Raw genomic sequence first — 21,976 nt, forward strand, 5'->3', positions numbered from 1 at the left:
TGAATTACAATTTGCTGTACCTGGAGGCCTTATTGGAGTTGGAACAACAATGGACCCCACACTTACTCGTGCTGATAGGTTGGTCGGCCAGGTTCTTGGAGAAGTTGGTTCTCTACCTGAAGTATATGTGGAGCTAGAGGTAAGGGCATCTCCTGGTAGAAGTTGTCTTTGATTTTGTGCTAGTGATTTTTTCTGTTATGGAATGATTTGGTAACGTTGTAAACTTATCCGTTCAACCCCCAGGTTAATTTCTTTCTGCTGAGACGGCTGCTGGGTGTCAGGACAAAGGACACAGAGAGGCAGGGTAAGGTGACAAAGCTGACAAAGGGAGAGATGCTAATGTTGAACATAGGATCAATGTCAACTGGAGCTCGTGTTGTCGCTGTCAAGAATGTGTTTGCAAAGCTGCAGCTCACTTCACCTGTGTGCACCAGTAAAGGAGAAAAAATTGCTTTGAGTAGAAGAATTGATAGGCATTGGCGTCTGATTGGCTGGGGTCAAATTCAAGCTGGCATCACTTTAGATGTTCCACCCTGCCCCATCTAAAAAGGTCTCCAATAAGCAAGGAAATGAAATGTGGGAGGGCTGACAATTGCAGGGAACAATTTTTGTTCGTTATAGTAGAAAAGATTGCCTAGAGTCTTGGATACTTTTATTGTGATGATTTTCTTTACCTTTTGGAGTTCAAATTGTTGTCTCAGCTGTTTTCTATGCATTCTAGATGCTCAGTTACTAACTACCAAATCATTGCATTCTAAGCAAATCCTCTTCAATGGGGTTGGTTAATCCAAACGCATTATGTTACATTGGCTCGCATTTTGCTATCAAGACTCGAATAGTGTTTATTTTGTTCAATCTTAATTGTTCAGAGATTAATCGCACCATTCCATAGAACATAACAAGATTTAAGCATTTTTCTATACATGAAATAACATAGTCGAAATACATACAAAAAAAATAAAAATTCATGAGTATGTTTAAAATCCAGCCAATATCGAGTAATCTCTCCTCTTGCCAACTTCCACTGCAGATTGTATCACCATCTACCAAATCTCTGGACTAATCTCACCTCTTGCCAAACTTCCACTGCAGATTGTATCACCATCTACCAAATCTCTGGACTCTTGCCAAACTTCCACTGCAGATTGTATCACCATCTACCAAATCTCTGGACTCTCCGCTGTCGTAGTTCCTCAAGCGAAATGGATTCACTTGTGGATGTGGGTGCAAATCCATCACCATTACTTTGTGTCCCACACATCTCGCAGACACTTGACAAGCTTGGGTTCTCGTATGTACATGCTCCACAACTCCATACACCTGGTGTCTCGCCTCCTTGGAGAGTTCCCCTTCCAAACACACGGCCAGACGAGTTCAGAAATCTTAATGGCCAACATAACAGATGGGTGACACCCCTCATTAACTTCACACAAGGGTTAAAACCAGATCTTGCACCCCTAAGGTATAAGTAGGAGATTCCAGCAAGAATTCCCCCAAGATGACCGAGAAACGAGACTCCAGGTACCAACATTTGAATGAGAACAAGTTCTGCCCACGCAGCATAACGTGCAGGGACCATGAGTCCGTGCACATATGTATAGCTATCCGACTGAGAGTAGAGAACAACTTTCATGGCAAAAAGCACACCAGAGAATCCCACGGCATATTCATTGTAGTAGGCTCTCTCATAGTCAAAGAGCAGAAGAAATTTGGCTAGCAGTAACGTGATGCCTTGAGACATACCAAGTAGAGCTGCAACCATTGTTGCAAATTCCACACTTCCCATTGCAGTCTCCAACTGTATTCCCTTCCACAGTAGGGATAACATATTGTATACAAGATGCGGTTCACCAGTGTGGTACAATGCAGATAAAATAAGGCGTTTCAAATCCTTGTTCTGCTCCAACCAAATCAACAACTAAATAAGAAATACTTTGAATTCTAAGCCAAAAGTATGAAATTAGACTGGGAGAGAAAGGCATAAATAATTGTTAAAATAGTCAAAACACAAATCACACAGGGACAGCAGGAAATCCAAGTTCAATAAATAAGCGAGGGGTGAAAGAGTTACCTTGACGATGAGGTGGGGATTAAACCAGACTTGATTGAGGGTTGGAAGAATCGGATCGAGAAATTTAGGGCGTAGGTAAATAAGTGTATTAGCAGCGATAAGACCTGCGGTGACGGGAGGCTTGCGGTCGAGGCGGCCATACTCGCTCAATGCCTGGAGCACAAGCAGCCCTACCATTCCTCCGCCTCTTCTGCCTCCTCTCTCCATATCTAAATTCCTCTACAACAGCGGCTGATGTTTCTGACTTCTCGAATCAATCTGATATCAATTGCCCCAAAAGTTTGCCCAGAAAGTTCTAAATTTCTCGATATTAGTAGCCTCTTTTATTTTATTTATTATTTTTACTTTATATTCTTTTACTTATTACTGGATTATTATTCCCATATTTTATAAAATAAATTTTTGAAACAAATTTAAAGTGTGGGCTTTGGCCTTTCATGGGATGAGGTTGAGAGAATCACCTAATGCAAACCCTAATCCATCTCCTAATACATACACACATACATCACATACATGAGTGATGGATTCCACTATTATTTATTAGGCCAGTTTCTCTCTCTGCTACGTTAGCAGCACTGATATTAATTAATTAACATGTTCTTCTAACTAATTAAAACAGTTGAAAGTATACCATAAAGATTTATGGTAATAAACACTCATTTCAATTTCTTTTAAATATCATAATCAAAGATTTTATAAATTCATTTCAATAATGTGGTAATTCAATGTAGGTTTGGAATTTGACGAGGTCGTAACTTTTACATGATTAATATACATAAATTTATATCAGAAATTTGATGACAAAAATTGAAATTTTAAAGGACGTTGATGTAGGGTTGACCGTGTTTGTGCAAAACAAGTTATAAAGAAACCATCAATTACATTACTAATTAATCTACGGCTTTTCCTGATTGCTCGCCATGTAGAGATGGATGTGTATATACTATATATATATAAACCGGTTATGCATGGCATTTTATTTCATCATCAATTAATCAGCATGGAGCAAAAGCATCTCATCTTCCTTGTTATATTTGGTGTCCTTTTGCCACTTTCGGCACACGCAGCCGTCTTCGATATCCGCAAGTATGAAATCCAGAAGGGAGACATAACCATTGTAAGTATGTTTATTAAATTATGAATTTCTTGTTTAATTAATTAGACATATGTAAATATATGTATGATATAGGCTCTGCTACAAGCGTGGATGATTGCGATCAATGAAACGACGCCGGCAAAGATATTGATACCTAAGGGTGAATGGACGCTGAAGCAGGCTTATCTTCCGGGACCCAGCAAGGCCCCCCTGGAACTTCAGGTGGAGGGCACTGTGAAAGCCCTAGCCGACCCTTACCAAATCCCCAACAAGGAGAGAGAATGGGTGACCATCAACTACATCAGCGGCTTTACCCTCTCTGGCGGTGGCACCTTCGACGGCAATGCCAAGCTCGCCTGGACCAAGAACGACTGTCACAAGAACAAGAACTGCATGAAGCTCCCCATCAACCTCAGCTTCAACTTCATCAACAACTCCCTCATTAAAGACATCACCACCAAAGATAGCAAGAACTTCCATGTCAACCTCATCTCCAGCAGAAACGTCACTTTCCAGCGCTTCAGGGTCTCTGCCCCTGCTGATAGTCCCAACACCGACGGCCTCCACATCGCCCGAGGCGTCGGCTATACCATCATCGACTCTATCATCGAGACTGGCGACGACTGCATCTCCATGGGGGACGAGCTCTCTGACGTCCTCATCAAGAACGTCAGGTGCGGCCCTGGCCACGGCATCAGTATCGGCAGTCTCGGCAAAAACATCCAGGAGAAGGATATCGCCAGAATAACCGTAGATAATTGCACCTTCCTCAACAGCGATAATGGTATCCGGATCAAGACATGGCCATCTGCCCCCGCCACCTTAACAATCACCGATCTCAAATTCACCAACCTTAACATGGTCAACGTCAGCAATCCCATCATCTTCGACCAACAGTACTGCCCATATAATCTCTGCTCCCTCGACGTAACTATCTAAACTCTACTTATGTCAATTATAATTTATCATAATAAAAACACTCTACTATATATATTTATGATGGATGGATTTGTTTGTGTTTGCAGAAACCATCGCTGATCCAGATTAGTAAAGTGAAGATTGACAACATCAAGGGCACAAGCTTTACTCAAGAGGTGCTCATCTTTTCTTGCAGCACAACTAAGCCATGTCAGGATGTGCAGATTGGAAATGTTGATCTCAAGTACATTGGAGATCCTACACTAGGGGAAGCCACCACCAAGTGCCAGAATGTCAAGTATGTTTCCACTGGCAAGCAAAATCCACCTCTCTGCGCCAAGACCAGCACCCCTAAACCTCTGCCCAAGTAAATTAATGTAACTTCATATATTATATAGTGTGTGTCTGCATTTTCCCACTTAATTATTTGTTTATGTCGATATAGCTTTCCCCCGGCCCAATCTATGTGGTAGTAATAAAATCATTAAATTTGAACATTTTGTGAGCGATGAGAGATATATGTAAATATTAATCCATTTGCTTGCAACATTAATTAATGGTATCTATTGTTAGTTTCATTTCGTAACAATTTCTTCTTTGCTTTGTCCTTGAGCTCGTATGGTATTACTATTCCATCTTTGATCGAGCTACTATGCTTAAGACACATATATGAAACTATGAAATATTCTTAAATCATGGAATTAATGAAAGATAATGAAATTTAATTATCCTACTAGATAATATCTTAAGTAATTATAGGTATAGATAATTATAGTTAATTGAGTACAGAAATTATAAAGTTAGGATTGTGATAGACTGATTTATTTTATTTAAGAAAAATCCTAAATGATTTAAATATTAAATCATAGAGGTAAATTATTAAATTTAATAGACTTGGATTAAAGTTTAGTTTAGATAAATTTTAAGTATTTAATAATGATAAGTGATTATTTTTGGATATTTAAGATTTAATTTTATTAAATTAAAATATAAAAGATTTTAAATGGTTAGGGTTAAATAGGTTTTTCTAAATGAAAACGCTATTTAGGGCCCAAGCCACCAACGTTTCGGCTTAAGTTCATTACCAAAGTCGACTTTAATTTTCATTTTGCGTTTATTCTTCTTTATGTCTCATTTTGAACAATTTCTACTTTTGGGTAGTCACTTTATATTCTCCTTGAATTTTTACTTTATATGCTTTACTTTGTTTTCATAAATAATATCAAGAGTTTATTGCATCAAATTAAAGTATATAATTATTTTTAAAATTTAATATCTTTTATTAGATAAAATAATTATAAGAGTTGAAAATTTTAAAAAGAAAGGTATATATATAATTTTTAAAAATTTCCTTTTTTCAGTAAATATTACTACTATATCATGTATATTGTATTGTAATAAAATTTATTTTACAAATAAATACTAATAAAATAATTAATTTAGAGGTGCGACATGGTTAATCTCGTCCGTCTTTTCTTTGACTCAATCCGAATGGATATTCACTTTTATGTAGTACTAGTAGTACTACGTCGTAAGTACATAATTTTATCTAATCAAATTTCCACATTAATGTCGAAAATATAAGTTGACGGAGTGCGATTTGATGATTTCTGATTATGTCGGCATGATATCATAATCCACTGAATTAGAAAAATAGAGAAACGTTGACCGTAGCTATAATAAATGGGAATTAATGTCGAGTAATTAGACGCGGTCGGTGTGTTGGTTGACTAGAAAAGCTTGCACATTAATATATCAAATTAAATAAATAAAAGTAATAGGGTTAGGTGTGAATCAAAATCATAAGTGAATAAATATCCTGGAATAGTACTACAAAGAGCAAAAAGGAAAAGTACAAATGTATGTCCCTCTATGTGATTGTACATGGCAAATGAATAACAAAATAGTAGTCTACAAAAAAAAAAAAATATGATTCCAAATCAAGCTTGGTATCCATTGACTCCGTTAGTTACGTGGTGAGATTGCTTATCGACCCTTTTCCTCTTGATCACAAGGTACCATGTAAATGCTTCCAATACAGCAACACAAACACCCAAAAATATCAACACCCCGATATATGCATTTTTCCATTTTTTCTCTGGGTCCAAAATGTCTAAGCCTTCGAAAATGTTGGCAATGCTAAGGCTGATCACAGCATATCCTATGGCTTGGTGGTAAATATTCCAGTAGAATCGATACTTGTGGTCGGGCTTGGGCCTCAAAAGCAGGGCAAAAACCTGGAGTATAATAAGCATATAGTATATTAATACGAGGTGAGTAGTGAGTAGTGATAGAGTAGGTAGTGATCAACAATAATTGAACCTGAAGTGTTCCGAGAGCAAAGAGGGTGATCCCAATGTTTCTATGAACGTTATGCTGGACTCCTACAGAGTCGCTGCCGAGTTTGATGCCGGTGCCCCAGCCGGCAACACCAACAATGTAGGCGGAAGCCTGACAGGTGACGTGGATGTAAAACCACGCGGGATTGGCTGATTTGAACACCTTCAAATACCTGGCCGCCATGGCTCCCATTGGCATCAACATTCCCCAACTCACCACATTTAACACCCCATGAACCTACATATATAGTATAAAACATTTACTAACTACTCATCCACTAAAATGATACTCCACTCATAAATACTCACATTTCTTTTACGCTGTCTGGATCCTCCTGCGGCCGCGGGCGTGCTGGCTCCGGTGGCGAAATTAATGTTCCCGATGGACCTGACGTTGTCTCCGCTGGTGGAATGCTCGCGAGGGATGCCGTTGGAGACGGGGCCGTGCTGCCACAGCTGAGTGAAGGTGGTAGCCCCAGCAGGAAGATTGAGAGTAGCGTATATGATGATCTGATCGCCGGCGATGAATTCGGCGGATATGACAGGCACGCGGAAGCTCAATTCTCCTTCTTGCAGTAAGGTGGTGTAGCTGGTGATCGGAGAGGTGTAGGCGTGGAGCTCACCGCTGGAGTTGAAGAAAGCCACCAAGGCCTGCGCTCCGATCATGTTGTTCCCGGTGGGATTGAGGGCCCACGCCACCCAGTTGGAGCGGCTGACTCCGGTGTGACGGTAGGCTATGTCCACGGAGTTGTTGCCGTCGTGGTAGTTCCAGTGAAGGAAGGAGTTGAGGACGGGAAGGGCGTTGCACGCAGAGAATGTCCTCCCGTTTGAGAAACTATGCGGCGGGCAGTTCTGTAGTAGAAGTAGTAATCAATTTATAAATTATCTACGAGTATTAATTTTGATTTTATTTTTTCAAGAAAATTACTATGCTAGTATTTTTAGTGATCTACGTACTATCATTATAGAAAAGTTTTTAAATGACAATTGAGTTAAGTATTTATGAATACGATTTTGATGGTTCAAAATAGTGTATTAAAGGCTAACTACTAGTACTACTTACATTTGTTGTGGTTGTGGTTGTGGTTGTGGTTGTGGTTGTGGTCGGTGGTGCAGCGGCTGCCTCCGGAGCAAAATCAATAGTCCCTCGCGAGCTGGTGTGATCAGCAGTGAGGGGGTGCTGAAGGAGGTTTGTTCCGGAGACGTCGCCGTGCTGCCAGAGGTGAGAAAAGCTGGTGGCGGTTCCCTGCGGAAGCTCGATAGTTGCGTATATGATGATCTGAGTGTCGTTGACGAATTCAGCGTTAAGAGAGGGAACTCGGAAGCTCAGGTTTCCCTCTTGCAGTCCGGTGGTGTAGCTGGATATGGGGGCGGTGTAGGGACGGACGGTGCCTCCTGCTTCGACTAAGGCGACCAAGGCCTGAGCTCCGAGCATGCGGGAGCCCGTGGGATTGAGGGCCCATGCAACCCAGTTGGAGGAGTTGATTTGCGTGTGGCGGTAGGCGATGTCGGCGGTGCGGTTGTTCTGGTGGTAGTTCCAGTGGATGGAGGAATCTAAGACGGGGAGAGAGTTGCAGTTGCCGTAGCGTCTGCCGTTGGAGAATGCTATGCTGGAGCAGTTTTGAGCATTGGATGCCGCCACCAGAATGAACAACATGACGGAGAACAAGAGGACACTGCCCATTTTCATATTCTCTCTTTTTCTATGTGATTTTAATTATATTGTGGAGAATTCTGAATTTTATAGAAACTGGAGAATCTGAATGGGAGAAAAGTAGGCGTGTGTAGGTAAAGACTTGGGATACTCTTGACTTCTTCAACCATAGAGACAGGAGGGAAGGAGAGAGGAAACATGAATTCGGAGACTATTCTCCTTTTCTTTTACTTGAACTTGAAAGCTTTCCTATTGGCCCACCTATCCAACTACTTCTCCATTGCTTTGAAACTTTTACTTTGTCTATATCTTACTATGACTTGGCAAATTATGGGCTTGTCCTTGTCATAATGTGAATTCACCTCGCCGTCTCACATCCCAGTTGGGATTCTCATTACCACAAATGCTTACTTTTCGGTATATAAATTCAAATTATAAAGTTAAATTAGTTTTATGCACCGTTTGCCACTCATAGTTTTGCACCTCATTGACCGTTTACACGCCTCTAATCATAAGTTATTGATATAATGGAGTACTGTAATATATTTTATAGTCTTCATTACATGAATAAATTTATAATTATTTAATCGCAATTCATTGATCTTGTTTCGGGAATTTTCTCTCAAAGGATCAATTTAAAATTGAGTGAATACCCAAAACCCAGCCCAAGTTTCCTTCCTTATCAGTGGGCTTTCTAATCTGTTCGCTGTTAGGCCTTTTATAAGTGAAAGTGATAAGATTGAATTATTAAAGCCCGGCCCAAATTACTTTTATTAGTGGGCTTCCCATACTGTATATTGTTGGGCCTTTTATAAGTTGAAGTGATAAGAATAACTAACCAAAGCCTGGCCCAAGTTATATCAAAGAAACGAAAAAGAAAAGAAATCAGGATTCATGACTTGTGGAGCAACAACTGCAAACCTACTAATGATCACCACATTCCACACTAAAAACCTGCTCTCTTCCTAATCACATAAAATTCTTGCATATAAATCCACACACAACCAAACCCCATGCCCCATCCCATGCAAACATGCAATAAACACCCATGGCCTCACTTTTTCTCCTCTTCCTCAATCTCATGCTCAACAATTTTGCTGCTACTAATTCTCTCTCCTCATCATCTTCTCTCTCATGCCACAACCACACATTCTCATCCAACAGAGTGTTCACCTCCTGCACTCACCTCCCCTCTCTAGAAGCCCACCTGCACTGGAACTACTCCCCATCTCTCGCTCGAGTCTCCATAGCCTACAGGGCTAAGCAAGTCCCCAAGGGATGGATCGCGTGGGCCATCAACCCCACCAGCTCCGGCATGGTTGGCTCACAAGCCTTGGTAGCTTTCCGGACTTCCAATGGCACCATGAGGGTTTACACGACCGCCATAGCCAGCTACAACCCCTCTATGCTCCCTGCCCAGATCAGTCTACCTGTCTCAAACATATCCGCAGAATATGTAGGAAATGAGATGATAATATATGCCGCAGTTGGCCTCCTGCTAAATGGAAGCGTTGTCAATCATGTTTGGCAGGCTGGAGCCTCTGTTTCCAGCAACATTCCTCAGATTCATTCCACGTCACCGCCTCATCTTCAGTCTATGGGGACTATCAACTTCCTATCACAGATTTACTGCCTAAAAAATAAAACAAGGAATAGAGAAAGAGAGAGAACATGATCATCTTACTCTTTATCAATCATTTGCCACAGAATCCTCTGTTATAAACTATTGAATATATTATTCATTTTCATTTGAGTACAAGAATTTCGGGTATATGATATCACCTATGGTTACACTTGATAAAAGAGAAAGAGAAACACGTGAAAATGAGGGGAATTGCATTTAGTAATAATTTATTAAACCCAGAAGAGTTAGTCTAAGAATATAAACCATGATAAATAGATATAAAAAACATTGTATCTTGCCACAAGAATGACATATATTGAAGGGTCAAAAGTGAGTTGCAGCATTGGCTAATAACTGATGCAGTTCCTCCCTCTTCAATTCCGTTATTGGTAATTCCAGCGTAACCTGTGAAGCACAGAATATATATTTAGGCATCAGCACAACAGAACAGAGGTCATTACAAAATGTTCAAGCCTACTCAGAGACGAAACTCTAGAACAGAGACGAAGCACAGAAAGTTAGGAGCTAGCTCAGGAATGAGCCTTTCTGTGCATGACTATGATTAGTTTAAGGATAAATAACAATACTTTAATCCAACAAAGCGGTGCTTTTGGAGTCAAAAACTACATAACGGAATTGCTTATTACTACAAAAGGATGGCATACTTACCTCTTTGAAGATCTCACTGCAAGAAGTTTCCATGAAGCCCTGTAGGAAAAGTGTGAAGTGGTTAGTCACACGTCCTTGTGTGGAATACATATGAGTGTGTGTGTAAATGAGAAAGCGGAAGAGTGAAGTCACTCACCAGCTTTTTGAATAGTCTCAGTGAAGCTTCATTTGATAAACCTATTTTTGCACGAAAGATGTGGATGCCAAAATTCTTGACTGCAAAGGCTATCATCAGCAAGATTGACTCTTTTGCTAGTCCTTTGCCGCGACTGTGAAAGAAGAATCCAATGATGAAAATTTTGAGCTAAATCGTGCATAGGCACTTGAACTAAGGCATGTTAATTAACTCTATGTTCACTCCTGACACTAACCAAAACTTGAAAAGTTTCATTAACACATTTATATTCAGCAGTAGTAGTTATGTTACACTCCACTAAGTGTATCGATCTAGAGCTTCAAAAATGGGTGCATAAAAACTTCAAATATTAAATATATATATATATATATATATATATATATCATTTATATTCAGCAGTAGTAGTTATGTTACACTCCACTAAGTGTATCGATCTAGAGCTTCAAAAATGGGTGCATAAAAACTTCAAATATTAAATATATATATATATATATATATATATATACTACATGACAATGAGGCTTGATGAAAAGGATAAAATTATTACAGAATGGTACCTTTTTAGTTCCGCGATCATAATTTCTACCTCTGCTATCAGAGAATCATCAGTGTCGTTCATAAATATATTCACATCACCAACCATAGCTGAAAAAAAATCACAACATAAAGTTAGGATGCCATTCTATGCACTAATGTGAACCCCTAAATGTACTACTCCACATCTCACACCTCTCTGAAGGGCTAAAATGGTTTTACTAAGTGAGTAATTATAAAGTGAGTAAAATGACCATCAGTATGGGGTTCCCCATGGATGAACTCTCCAGCCACTAATTCTTTGTCCAGCACTATAAAAGTCTGTTCTGCCAAGCATAAAGCAAGAAACTATTAGAATACATACAGGCAATTTGACATTCATGACTAAAGCAAACTAGCTTCTAACTAGATAGAGAAGCTAAAATTCATACTAAGGGGGTCTTGAACCCAGGAAAGCTGCATCTCGTATTCTTGATCGAGTGTAAGTGGCTCAGACGCGGTGGCTTGGAGGATGGCAGGGTCTTGCATCCAAACATGGTACCTTGGCACATGATCCTTCATGTATGGCACCAGAATAACTTTTTCTCCTACTATACTCACCCCCATTCTTCCTGCACCAAAGAAAAAGCATTGGATTTCAGCACTGATCAATCAAATTCCATTGCAACTCCACGTAAGGATGTAATTATATACACTCTATTGATATACCTACGAGGCTAAGGCTTCATCCAAACAATTTAAAGTTGCCAAGAAACTCCATTTTTTGTAGAAATTTTTTTTTTCCGCAATCAAGAAAGAGCTAATATTTTAAGTGAGACAAAAGATCAAACAGTTCATGTGCGACACCAACTTAGTAGCGCAGCTTAACCCAGAAAAAAAAAAATTATCTGTTCCGCCAATAAGTTGTGCTAAAAGTTGAATCACAAGATAAATTTTAGAATGAGAACTAGTACTAAATGTGTTTTTCAACTCAAAAAATAAAATAAAAAATGTCACTCACCAGGAAGCAGTTTTGGAGCTGCTGTGGTTAAAGAATTACTTGATCGCTAAAACTGGGTATAGATCTGTGTTTAATCAGTTCGGCAGGACCGGGGAGCTCAGATCAAATTGCCGGTAAAGTTTGTGATTTTGGTGACTCCGGTAACTTGGGCTTTTGGGTATTTTCACTAGATTTCTTGAGTATCCATACTCTCTCCTTTCCTAGTTTGGCGGCCCAACCCCTATTGTTTTCGCACTATAATTTTATATGCACATACTAAAGGAAAACCAACCCAAAATAAGGAGGAGTATTTTAGCATTAACTTATTATTATTAAGACAATTGACTAAAAAATTAGGAGATGACAACCAACCCAACAATTTGTTAGATAACTTTGCCTTTAATTTAAGAAATATTGTGTTATCTAAGTTAAATAAATTAAAAAATAAAATAAAAAATAAAAAGAAAATAAATATAAAAAAAAAGAATAAAATGAGAAAGAGTAAAATATCTAAGTAAATAAGAAAAAATGAATTGACTTTTACATAAAATGATTCAATTAGTACTAAATCGGTAAAATGACTCATCTAGTATTTTGCAATGCAAGAATACCAATTGTATATTCATACATGTAAGTTTAATTCAAAAATAAACTGCATCTACTAAACTTAGTAGAGATCAAATCGTAAAATTGGTTTATTTACCTATGCTGTATCTGAAACCGAACTTTATATACACACCTTCAGTTGCGTCTGGGAATAAACTAAAATCATATTGTAACAGAGGCTCTCTATTTTTCTCAAGAAAGGGCGAAACACAATGCAGATGAGAAATCAGAAATCTGCTGCACTCATCGTTTTCATCTAGTCGGCTAATCCATCACAATTCGGCGTTCGATTCCCGCGATTTCAGAATCACTCACGCCGTTGCGCCGCATAGAAAGACAACTGAGATCCCATTTAATATCCGACGCCTGTATTATTTTATTGATCTCCTAAAATTTGATTGCGAAATCCACCCTAAGAGCTATCCCCTTCCTTTTGAATTAGCTCGATTTGATGTTTCGGATAGTGTAGGGCGTCTTTGTTGAGTAATCGCTCGTTCGATGGCTTCCTGGCTGAAAGCGGCTGAAGGTACGATTTTGTTATCCTAATCGATATACAAGTTTGATGCACATTTATTCGTATCGTTGATTTGCGTCATTGCTGGAATCGTGGTTTGATCTACGTTGTGCATTTCTCGTAAATCTGAGCTAAACCCCAATATTCTGTTGAACTTTTTATAAACTTGAAGCGCCAAATATATTGAATTGATCTATCTTAGCTGCTCTCAATCAATAATGTTTTGGAAGAAAAGTTGCGCATTGGGCATATATGTATGCCATGATCAGATTTTAGCTTGTGTTGGAATTGATGTGCTTGTCTCCTATTTTGAGCTTTTGAGATTAATATTGTATGAAGAGCGTAGTTCTGCTAGACAGGAATCTAAATTTTCTGCACATTGTTGTAACTCGTACTTGTTTTTTTGCCAGATTTATTTGAAGTAGTGGACCGAAAGGCGAAGCTAGCAGTTGGAGAGAAGCCAGATGAACTTCCTGTTGCTGCCAAAGGTATGACTGTATATGTTGATTTTCATACCCTGTAAATTGTAATTAGTGACTTAATTGATGGATCATTGTGAAAAAACACTTCGATAGTTCTGCTCCTTTTCGTGACTTACCTCCTTTTTTCTCAAAAGGTTCTAATGGGCGAGGATCTCAAGCAAAGAAGGCTAGAGCAAGAGCAAAGGTATAACTTTTTTTGTGTGTGTGTCATTAGTTCAGTGTGCAACTATTATACATGTGGACAGTATAAGGATCTTGGAGTTTTGTAACAAAATTTTCTTAAAACTGCAGAAGAAACTTGTATCTAATGAAGCTCCTTCTGCTGCTGATAATGAAAGAGAGCAAACTATACCTGAAACATCACAATCACCAGCAGAACCTGATGAAAATATCCCATCTCCTTTGATTGAAAATAGTGAGAGTAATCCAGGTGTTCCTACTAGTAGAGTTGACATTGATGAGCATTCCGAAGCTCATAATGACGGTTCAATAACTGAGACTTCTGTGCTTGGAACAATATCTAGTAATGAGGCCACATCAGGTACTGGTGATCATGATGATACAAAAAAATCTACTGATGTAGAATCTAGAGCTTTAAATTTGAATGGTGAGCCCATGATGGAAGAATTGGTAGTTAACCCTGTTGGAAATCCACTGAATGACCCTATAGATGCTCATGTAGTGAATGGCAATCCTTCCTCTGATTTCAATCGAAAATTGAAATCTGAAGAAGTGGATTCTTCAAAGAATATTGAACTTTCTGGATCTCAAACTCTACATGAAGATGCACCAATTAAGGCTGATACCCTATCCAAGGATGTGGATTTGATAAATGAACCTGATTTCAAGCACAAGCAGCATCAAGAGCAAGAAACTGTTGAATCACCAGTTAAAGTACAAGAACAAATAGAAGAGGTATGTGGTGAAATTATAAATGACAAGGAACTTGTTTTGGTCCCATTTCTTGATTGTGATCATGTAAATGGTAAGGGAAGCTTTTGTATAGACTAATAGTTTAGTTCAACAGGCTCAAGGACTACTTAAAAGTGCAATTTCAACAGGGCAGTCAAAGGAAGCTAGGCTAGCTCGGGTAAGCAAATAAATGTTTTACATGTATAAGTAGAGATATCTTTGTTTTAAGCATTAACATTTTTAACATGTCAATCCTATATTTTGATGTTCTTGCTTGTATTGTGTAGTTTCTAGTATCTTCCTTCCAAAATTGGAATATTAACATTTTTAACATGTCAATCCTATATTTTGTTATTTAAGCTAATTCTTTTCCTCTGCTTGGTTCTATGACTTTAAAAGTCTAGCAATCCATGATGAATTCATGAATATGACATTGGTAAAACTATCAGTTACTCCCTCCATCGCAAGGTAGTTGAGTCGTATTTCTTTTCGGGCCGTTCCAAGGTAGTTGAGTCATTTCCTTTTTTTTTTGGGAAACCCTTATTCTCTCTCCTACTTTCCTCTCTCTTTCTCTCTCATACGTTATTCTCTCTCAACGTTAACCTTTAAAATCAATTTATTAAACCCCGTGCCTAAGAAATGTTTCAACTAACTGGGGACGGAGGTAGTACTATAAAACAGCAACCTGTACAGTACAGAAGGTGACCTGTCTACATATAAGGGAGCATGTTGAGCGCATTAATTAAATGCTAGTGAAGCTTTTCTATACTACTTTAACTTTTTAGATGGGGTAATCATTCATCATATTGGTCAGTAACATGTATAGTACATAATGGTGTTGTTTAGCAGTCAGAAAAGACTTGTCATCACATCAAACATATTGAATTTTTCTTAACGTTGTCATGGTTAGGTTTGTGCTGGACTTTCATCACGCCTGCAAGAGTACAAATCTGAGAATGCTCAGTTGGAAGAGCTTCTCACAGCAGAGGTGAACAATGAAATCCTACTTGAAATAACTAAAAAGTTAACTGTTCATTTTCTAAATATAGCGTTGAAAAGAATGTAACATTCTATGTGGTTGTGCATAAATAAAACAGAGGGAACTGACAAAATCATATGAGGCTCATATAAAGCAGCTTCAGAAAGATCTATCTGCGTCTAAAGGAGAGGTGAGCAGAGTGGAGGCAAATATGGTAGAGGCATTATCTGCCAAGAATGCTGAAATTGAGGCACTTGTCAGTTCTGTTGATGCGCTGAAGAAGAAATCTGCTTTGGCTGAAGGAAACTTGACATCACTTCAGGTTAACTAATATCTTAAAATGCTTAGTATGATTGTACATTATCATTTTTTGTGCCAAGAGAAGAAGCAAAGTACCTGAACCCAAAAGGTGAAAATAATACCATATAGGATAAGGGAGGGAAGGTAGAAACTTGTTGCAGTTGTGCACCATTGTCGTATAGCCTCCAAATTTCACATAAATCTGCGTGCTATATCCCTCATAATTGTGGGACTCTTCTTGTCAATGGATATTGGATACTGCCAATATTTAAGGACTCATGGGAAACATAAATCAAATACCTAAGTTGAGAAAATCCCATCCAGATATCAATATATCTGTTCTCATGATTCTTCTTCCTGTTACTTCATGTATTTAGATTTTAGTGGACGCATGCGCAATGCTGCTTTATCACGTGGATGATGTATTATTTTCATGTATTGCCTAGTATGTAGTCTCTTTCTTATGTTATTTCCTTCATTATGTGCCAGGAAAGTATGGAATCTATAATGAGAAATAGAGAATTAACAGAAACAAGGATGATGCAAGTAAGTTTCTCTCCTCCTTCCAATTTTCTGGAGCATGGTTGGTGGATCTTAGTTCAGTGTAAGCTGTCTGATTTCAGGCCCTAAGAGAGGAACTGTCTGCTGCTGAGAGGAGAGCTGAGGAGGAACGTTTTGCACATAATGCCACAAAGATGGTTTATTTCTAAATTTCTCTTGTACATGTGTGTCCATTTGTTGTTGTTGTTGTTGCTGCTGCTGCTGTTGCTGTAGTTCCTTAATAATATATCAAACATTCTAGAGTTGATTTCATGCTGAACCTCTTAACTAATAGGCAGCTAGAGAAAGGGAAGGAGAATTAGAACAGAGAGCAATTGAGGCATCTACAGCATTAGTCAAAACTCAGGTACTGCAACACATGATATTCCTTGTAAATATCATCTATATAAATCTGTTGCCCCATCTTTCTTGTCTTTTTATCTATTTCATTTTTTAGTTAACAGGAGGGGGTTGTGATGTAACTTGGTAGACTAATGTACTCCCTGCATCCCATTACAAGTGAGGCGTATTCCTTTTTAGGCCGTCCCACTATAAGTGAGACATTTCCTTTTAGGGCAAAAGGCAACACTCTTTCTCTCTCTTAATTCTCATCTCTCTTATTATTTCTCTCCTACTTTTTTTAAACTCCTAAAAGCATGTGCCCAAAAGAAATGTCTCACATGTAATGGGATGGAGGGAGTAGTATATTAAATCTAGCCAATAATCAACAGCATCTCCATTGTACAAATGTACTGGAAAATAGGCTCTGAATATTTGTAAAATTTATGTTGGTAACAACTAACAAGAAAACCCTTTTGCATGTGTACCTATTTATTCATCAGAGAGCAGCTGATGATAGGGCTTCAAAAGCAGCAGACCTTGAGCAGAAGGTAGCTCTTCTTGAGGTAATGGCTTTACTTTTTCTTCATATGTATGGACATTTTGCTTCTATTCTTGTTCTTGCCCTTTTTCTGCCCAGTCTTGAAGTGAAAGAGGGAAGTGAATCAAATTACTGAGTTAATATTTCTATAACTTTTACATGTGGTAATAGGTTGAATGTGCTTCCCTGAATCAAGAGCTGCAAGACATGGAAGCTCGTGTTCGCCGTGGGCAAAAAAAAGCTCCTGAAGATGCAAATCAAGCAATTCAGGTTCAAAAAGCTATAGTTGGATCTTCTTATCATATCACTTAGCCAGAAATTAGCTGCAATGACATGTTATTAAAAATGGGATCATTGTAATCAAATGGGACCATTGTTAAGTTAGTATTGTAAAGAGGGTGCCAAGGACCATAGGCGTCTATGTATGAAATCTGACTGTCCAAACAACTGAGTATAGTTAAGATCGCCTATGTATTGAGGATATGTCTAAAAACAAGAAATGATTGTATCTGATAAGAGCATATTACGGATCTTTCCATCAATCTTTTCCTGGTAGTCAAGTTAGCAGAGATGTCTTTGTAATAGTATGCCTAAGCTTGTCTCTACTACAAACTAAAACCTGATAAGTTATAGTTCTTCAATGATCAATCAGGAAAACGCAGTTCTTTCTTCTTTTCCTGTTCCCTTGTCCCTCAAGTGTATAGCTGATTTGATCTTCTTAACATGAAGGTGCAGGCGTGGCAAGAGGAAGTGGAGCGTGCACGTCAAAGTCAGAGAGAGGCTGAGAGCAAACTTTCTTCAATGGAGGCAAGTTGATTATTATTTGTATTCTTTTGCTATTGATAATTTGTTCTAGTATTTAACGTAGAACTACAGAAGGTGTTAAGATCGGACATATTGGTAGTAGTAATTGTTTATTGTATCAATTGTACAGGCTGAAGTGCAGAAGATGAGGGTTGAAATGGCTGCCATCAAGAGGGATGCTGAGCACTACTCACGTCAGGTAACCCTAATCTATTTGTGCAGCTCTTCTTTACATAATTTTGCATTGTATTGTTTATTTATATTGATCTCATATCTTAAGCTTGTCATTCGGTTTTGAAATGACGTTGTGCATGTTTTTGAGCAGGAACACATGGAACTGGAAAAACGTTACCGCGAGCTAACTGATTTATTGGTAATTTTTGTCATGTTATTGGCTACCTCTGGACCTTGACAATTTGCTTGATATCAGACTATTGCATTCATTTCCAGTATTACAAGCAAACACAACTTGAAACTATGTCCAGTGAAAAAGCAGCAGCTGAGTTTCAGTTGGAAAAGGAAGTCAAGCGTCTTCAGGAAGCACAGGTCTCAACTCGGTTTATGCTGCATTTGTTTCCCCCCACACTCTTCCCAGATATCTTATTTAATTTTGAAATGTATCAACTCTTTAAACAGTTAGAAGCTGAAAGGAACAGAGTTTCTCGCCGTGCATCATCCTCTTGGGAAGATGATGCTGACATGAAAACACTCGAGTACGTGTGTCCTCATTAATGCAACATAACTGGATTGCTTGAGGCGCAATGCCATAAATATTTACTTAGAACCTAGATGTTAAATTCTTATTCCCTCCCTTAGTCTAATCTCGTATTCTAAATTCAGACCTCTGCCCTTGCATCATCGCCAAATGGCTGGAGCAAGCTTACAGGTATGTATTATTTTGCTTCCAAAAGTGTTTGCTCATCCAGATTACCACGTGATACTCTGAAATCTGAATCTTCCGAGCAATTCCAGTTGCAGTTGCAGAGGGCAGCAAATATATTAGACACTGGGGCTGCTAGGGCAACAAGATTCTTGTGGCGGTATCCGAAAGCTCGCATTATCCTAATGTTCTATCTGGTGTGAAGATTTAACTGAATCTTTGATTTATTGATCTTGTTCTCTAGCAAAATTAGCTGTATGTTTCATTTTCTTACTCAAGCCTTTTCTAATGATAACTATGTGATGATGCTGGCAGGTTTTTGTGCATCTCTTCTTGATGTACCTCTTGCATCGCCTTCAGGTATGTAAATCTGCTTAATCCAAACTATAAGCAGTGATATCTTATGTGATCATAACTACCGTGTGTCGTGCAGGTACAAGCTGATAACAATACACCTAATGAAGTCGAAGAATCTATGAGATTATTTAACCGGACATCACGTTGAGCTGCTGCCTTGCTGGACATTGTTTGCTTTGAGTTGCCAAGAATATCTAATGGCAATTGTTCTGCTGATTCTTACACTAAACTAGGTTTTGTCACTAACAGGAATTGCTCAACATTGAAGATGTATATGATCCACATCTTTTTTTTTTTGTTTCGGTAGTGAAAGATGAATTTGTGTGCTATCCGAGAGGTATATGATATAGGAGTATTATTCTTAGAATTCTTGACTATATATCCATCCGTAAATGTGAACTGGAAATTTAACCCATTGCATTTGCTGGGTGTTTCCAATTTATGTTGAAGAAGCACGACATGTATATGTAGAGTGTCAAATGTATTAGTGAAAGGTAAAAACAATTAGTTGTGGGTTTCTTGCTTTTGTGGAAAAATATATGGATTTAAGCCAGAACTGATCATTTTGTTTCAAGTCATATCTATCTGAATTCAAGATTACAGAGATCATTTTATTTAAAAACACACCCCACCCACCCTTCAAAGTTCATCCTCAATATCATCATCCACAACATCAGCAAGAAATGGATCCTTGAGCAGCTGGGCAGCTGAGGGCCTATCCCTCGGCCTCCCCACGCACCTCTCAACGAAGGCCTTGAGCTCATGGTCGTGAAGGTCGGCCATGGCCCGGGGCATCACCCCGGCCGTGACCTTCCTGTATATCTTCCCGAGGCTATCGCACTCGCTGTAGGGTATCTCACACGTGGCCATCTCCAACAAGCACATCCCAAATGAGTATATATCAACGAGCTCTGTGTAGTCCTCCTCATACAGCTCGGGCGCCATGTACTCTGGCGTGCCTATCATGGAATGCGCAGCGTGGCTCTCTCCCACCACGGCGGCCAGCCCCAAATCCCCGATCTTGACCTTCCCCACATTGCCATTGATGAAAATGTTGCTGCAATTCAAGTCTCGGTGGATGATGCAGGGGTCATGAGTGTGCAGATAATCCAAACCTCGGAGAATCTGAACCCCCCATTTCTTAAGCGCCTTGATGGAAACATGGCGATGCTTCTTCCTGTAGTCTCTGAGATTGCCAGAAGCGCAGGCCTCGGTGATGAAATTGAGAGTGTTGTGCTCCACATCTTTCCAGAAATGGTAGAGGAATATGATGTTTTGATGCTTCAAGTTTTTGAGAAGCTCGATCTCGGAGCGCAATCGGATGATTACAGATGGATCGCTGCTGAAGCTTCGTAGACGAACTTGATTCCAGGCAACGTCTCTTCCCTCACGCTGATCGAATGCGCGGTACACCTTTTTCACTGCTCCACAGCCTAAAAGCTCACTGTATCTCCCGAATCGCCCCGATGGATCAACCTCCACGAACGCCTCCTCCTCCTCTAATTCCTCCTCGCAATCATCTTCTTCTACGCTGCTGCTCTTTGTCGGCCCCATCGATTCCTAGGTTTTAATTAATCGGCTAGGCTAATCAAGGTTTGATTTATTAGGCAGAAATGCATAATCATCCTCATATACATGGCTAAATCTTACCTTAGATCTTACTGCAGCTTGAAGAATAGAGAGATTTCGCAAAACAAATTGATGAAGTAGCTTGGAACGGAAGCATGAATATAGACGAGAGAAGCTGAAGCTGCAGAAAAGAGACGTATCAAAGTGTGGCCTATATATAGTAGAATAGAGATTGATTTTGATTGTTGCTGCAACACGGGATCATGGTGTAATTAATTAATTATTGACTTACTATTAATCCAAGTTGTGTGCCGTACGATTTGGGTTGTGTGCATGGGCTGGTATATTACTTAATTCTCATTTAATTAAATGCTAAGCCAATACTCAGAGCCTAATTTAGAGAAGCATGAGTATTATATTCTTGTTACAACTTGCACGATATTGACTTCTCTTTTTTCTACCGTATGCATGTTAGCTTAATAGAAGCCCATACGGCTCTAATTTCTCTTTATTCCAGAATCAAGTAAAAAAAGAAAACAGAGTTAGTTGCTTGTTTAAATATCTACTAGGAGTGTGATTTATATTCCTTGAATGTGGTGTGATTTGTAACACAGTTGAACAGCTAGGTGGGTCTAGAGACTCTAGACCAACATGTGACATCATTAATGAAAGCGTTGAAATTTATAGACAATATAATAGGAGTAATACATATATATATATATATATATATGTATATTACATTTATGAAGACGAAACTAACTGCAAAAGCCATGGCGATTCATGACATTCCCATGCATACGCAAATATCTCTGCAAAACAAATGAAAACAAATGCATGAATTGATTCCCTTCTTGTTAGCTTTCTGTAGATTGCAGTTGTAGTTGTAGTTGGGCATGTGAAAGCAGGAGAGTTTTATATAGTTTGAGACTTAGGAGTAATTTTTAAGATGCAAAATCGCCTTTGTAGGTAGATGGGCATAAACCAGCTCATGCTCATGCTCATAATCAAGTGTCGATGCATCATCATGCATAAATAGGTTGTATCAAGTGGGAGTTTGACACGAACTTTTAGATCTGAACTGTGATGAGACGGTGGGAATGTAATCAAATGCAAACTCTAAATATTATACTAAT

At 38.9% G+C, this 21,976-nt stretch overlaps 8 protein-coding genes across 13 annotated transcripts in view; 4 read left to right on the forward strand and 4 right to left on the reverse strand.

Moving 5' to 3' along the window:
* The window catches only part of LOC125191111 (eukaryotic translation initiation factor 2 subunit gamma-like), a 4,686-nt gene extending 3,986 nt beyond the window's left edge, over positions 1 to 700 (forward strand). Inside the window, exons 9-10 of one of the 2 annotated variants that reach the window (XM_048088573.1) lie at positions 83 to 139; positions 244 to 700. In XM_048088573.1, the coding sequence (XP_047944530.1) occupies positions 83 to 139; positions 244 to 546 (360 nt within the window). In that variant the 3' untranslated portion in view covers positions 547 to 700. Of the gene's footprint in view, positions 1 to 38; positions 140 to 243 lie in introns of both variants that reach the window. The other variant, XM_048088572.1, reaches the window with a different exon arrangement.
* LOC125191112 (rhomboid-like protein 14, mitochondrial) overlaps positions 1 to 2,351 on the reverse strand; it is a 2,687-nt gene extending 336 nt beyond the window's left edge. Inside the window, exons 1-3 of one of the 3 annotated variants that reach the window (XM_048088575.1) lie at positions 2,072 to 2,351; positions 1,162 to 1,918; positions 1,070 to 1,109 (exon numbers count right to left, since the gene is read on the reverse strand). In XM_048088575.1, the coding sequence (XP_047944532.1) occupies positions 1,099 to 1,109; positions 1,162 to 1,918; positions 2,072 to 2,278 (975 nt within the window). In that variant the 5' untranslated portion in view covers positions 2,279 to 2,351 and the 3' untranslated portion in view covers positions 1,070 to 1,098. Of the gene's footprint in view, positions 1 to 889; positions 1,919 to 2,071 lie in introns of those variants that run through there. The other 2 variants (XM_048088574.1, XM_048088576.1) reach the window with 2 other exon arrangements.
* A 714-nt stretch (positions 2,352 to 3,065) lies between these two features.
* LOC125186213 (polygalacturonase-like) lies at positions 3,066 to 4,674 on the forward strand. Its single transcript, XM_048082560.1, has 3 exons — positions 3,066 to 3,188; positions 3,261 to 4,094; positions 4,193 to 4,674. Exons 1-3 carry the CDS (start codon positions 3,072 to 3,074, stop codon positions 4,454 to 4,456), a joined length of 1,215 nt encoding a protein of 404 aa, XP_047938517.1. The 5' UTR covers positions 3,066 to 3,071; the 3' UTR covers positions 4,457 to 4,674.
* A 1,201-nt stretch (positions 4,675 to 5,875) lies between these two features.
* Positions 5,876 to 8,133, reverse strand: LOC125187065 (cytochrome b561 and DOMON domain-containing protein At5g47530-like). The gene is made up of 4 exons (XM_048083576.1): positions 7,488 to 8,133; positions 6,734 to 7,276; positions 6,408 to 6,662; positions 5,876 to 6,322 (listed from the first exon to the last, which is right to left on the reverse strand). The coding sequence occupies exons 1-4, from the start codon at positions 8,112 to 8,114 to the stop codon at positions 6,026 to 6,028; spliced, it is 1,722 nt and encodes a 573-aa protein (XP_047939533.1). The 5' UTR covers positions 8,115 to 8,133; the 3' UTR covers positions 5,876 to 6,025.
* A 971-nt stretch (positions 8,134 to 9,104) lies between these two features.
* On the forward strand, positions 9,105 to 9,753 carry LOC125187195 (cytochrome b561 and DOMON domain-containing protein At5g47530-like). Its single transcript, XM_048083735.1, has one exon. It carries the CDS (start codon positions 9,127 to 9,129, stop codon positions 9,751 to 9,753), a length of 627 nt encoding a protein of 208 aa, XP_047939692.1. The 5' UTR covers positions 9,105 to 9,126.
* Positions 9,754 to 9,953: 200 nt separating this feature from the next.
* On the reverse strand, positions 9,954 to 12,272 carry LOC125187196 (N-acetyltransferase 9-like protein). 2 transcript variants are annotated; one of them, XM_048083736.1, is made up of 7 exons: positions 12,042 to 12,272; positions 11,473 to 11,652; positions 11,296 to 11,367; positions 11,065 to 11,152; positions 10,508 to 10,640; positions 10,372 to 10,410; positions 9,954 to 10,107 (listed from the first exon to the last, which is right to left on the reverse strand). In XM_048083736.1, the coding sequence occupies exons 2-7, from the start codon at positions 11,645 to 11,647 to the stop codon at positions 10,027 to 10,029; spliced, it is 588 nt and encodes a 195-aa protein (XP_047939693.1). In that variant the 5' UTR covers positions 11,648 to 11,652; positions 12,042 to 12,272; the 3' UTR covers positions 9,954 to 10,026. The 2 variants fall into 2 exon arrangements, with proteins under 2 accessions (XP_047939693.1, XP_047939696.1); XM_048083739.1 differs by lacking the exon at positions 12,042 to 12,272 and having other exon boundaries at positions 11,296 to 11,362; positions 11,473 to 11,609.
* Positions 12,273 to 12,788: 516 nt separating this feature from the next.
* LOC125188427 (golgin candidate 1) lies at positions 12,789 to 19,738 on the forward strand. Of its 2 annotated transcripts, none has more exons than XM_048085259.1 (21): positions 12,789 to 13,152; positions 13,551 to 13,628; positions 13,757 to 13,806; positions 13,914 to 14,537; positions 14,650 to 14,712; positions 15,445 to 15,522; positions 15,632 to 15,835; positions 16,303 to 16,359; positions 16,437 to 16,511; positions 16,649 to 16,720; positions 17,196 to 17,258; positions 17,405 to 17,503; positions 17,963 to 18,040; positions 18,168 to 18,236; positions 18,363 to 18,410; positions 18,488 to 18,583; positions 18,674 to 18,750; positions 18,878 to 18,923; positions 19,010 to 19,114; positions 19,233 to 19,277; positions 19,351 to 19,738. In XM_048085259.1, exons 1-21 carry the CDS (start codon positions 13,125 to 13,127, stop codon positions 19,420 to 19,422), a joined length of 2,127 nt encoding a protein of 708 aa, XP_047941216.1. In that variant the 5' UTR covers positions 12,789 to 13,124; the 3' UTR covers positions 19,423 to 19,738. The 2 variants fall into 2 exon arrangements, with proteins under 2 accessions (XP_047941216.1, XP_047941218.1); XM_048085261.1 differs by having other exon boundaries at positions 17,969 to 18,040.
* A 59-nt stretch (positions 19,739 to 19,797) lies between these two features.
* Positions 19,798 to 21,058, reverse strand: LOC125188428 (probable serine/threonine-protein kinase WNK11). The gene is made up of 2 exons (XM_048085262.1): positions 20,925 to 21,058; positions 19,798 to 20,834 (listed from the first exon to the last, which is right to left on the reverse strand). Exon 2 carries the CDS (start codon positions 20,826 to 20,828, stop codon positions 19,914 to 19,916), a length of 915 nt encoding a protein of 304 aa, XP_047941219.1. The 5' UTR covers positions 20,829 to 20,834; positions 20,925 to 21,058; the 3' UTR covers positions 19,798 to 19,913.
* Positions 21,059 to 21,976: the final 918 nt, after the last annotated feature.

Source organism: Salvia hispanica, chromosome 5, assembly GCF_023119035.1.
Source record: "Salvia hispanica cultivar TCC Black 2014 chromosome 5, UniMelb_Shisp_WGS_1.0, whole genome shotgun sequence".
NCBI classification, from domain to species: Eukaryota; Viridiplantae; Streptophyta; class Magnoliopsida; order Lamiales; family Lamiaceae; genus Salvia; species Salvia hispanica.

Bases quoted from the DNA above. Each gene is read 5' to 3' on its own strand.
- LOC125188428 (XM_048085262.1), bottom strand. From the start codon at position 20,828: ATGGGGCCGACAAAGAGCAGCAGCGTAGAAGAAGATGATTGCGAGGAG.
- LOC125186213 (XM_048082560.1), top strand. From the start codon at position 3,072: ATGGAGCAAAAGCATCTCATCTTCCTTGTTATATTTGGTGTCCTTTTG. The intron at 3,189-3,260 runs GTAAGTATGTTT...TGTATGATATAG, and splicing joins AGAAGGGAGACATAACCATT to GCTCTGCTACAAGCGTGGAT. The intron at 4,095-4,192 runs GTAACTATCTAA...TTGTGTTTGCAG, and splicing joins ATAATCTCTGCTCCCTCGAC to AAACCATCGCTGATCCAGAT.
- LOC125187195 (XM_048083735.1), top strand. From the start codon at position 9,127: ATGGCCTCACTTTTTCTCCTCTTCCTCAATCTCATGCTCAACAATTTT.
- LOC125187196 (XM_048083736.1), bottom strand. From the start codon at position 11,647: ATGGGGGTGAGTATAGTAGGAGAAAAAGTTATTCTGGTGCCATACATG. The intron at 11,153-11,295 runs GTCATTTTACTC...ATTTTTTTTCAG, and splicing joins TGGGGAACCCCATACTGATG to CTATGGTTGGTGATGTGAAT. The intron at 10,641-11,064 runs GTACCATTCTGT...CTTCTTTCACAG, and splicing joins ATGATCGCGGAACTAAAAAG to TCGCGGCAAAGGACTAGCAA.
- LOC125188427 (XM_048085259.1), top strand. From the start codon at position 13,125: ATGGCTTCCTGGCTGAAAGCGGCTGAAG. The intron at 15,523-15,631 runs GTGAACAATGAA...TAAATAAAACAG, and splicing joins AAGAGCTTCTCACAGCAGAG to AGGGAACTGACAAAATCATA. The intron at 18,924-19,009 runs GTATGTATTATT...GAGCAATTCCAG, and splicing joins TGGCTGGAGCAAGCTTACAG to TTGCAGTTGCAGAGGGCAGC.
- LOC125187065 (XM_048083576.1), bottom strand. From the start codon at position 8,114: ATGAAAATGGGCAGTGTCCTCTTGTTCTCCGTCATGTTGTTCATTCTG. The intron at 7,277-7,487 runs GTAAGTAGTACT...CTTCTACTACAG, and splicing joins CAACCACAACCACAACAAAT to AACTGCCCGCCGCATAGTTT. The intron at 6,323-6,407 runs GTTCAATTATTG...ATTATACTCCAG, and splicing joins TTGCTCTCGGAACACTTCAG to GTTTTTGCCCTGCTTTTGAG.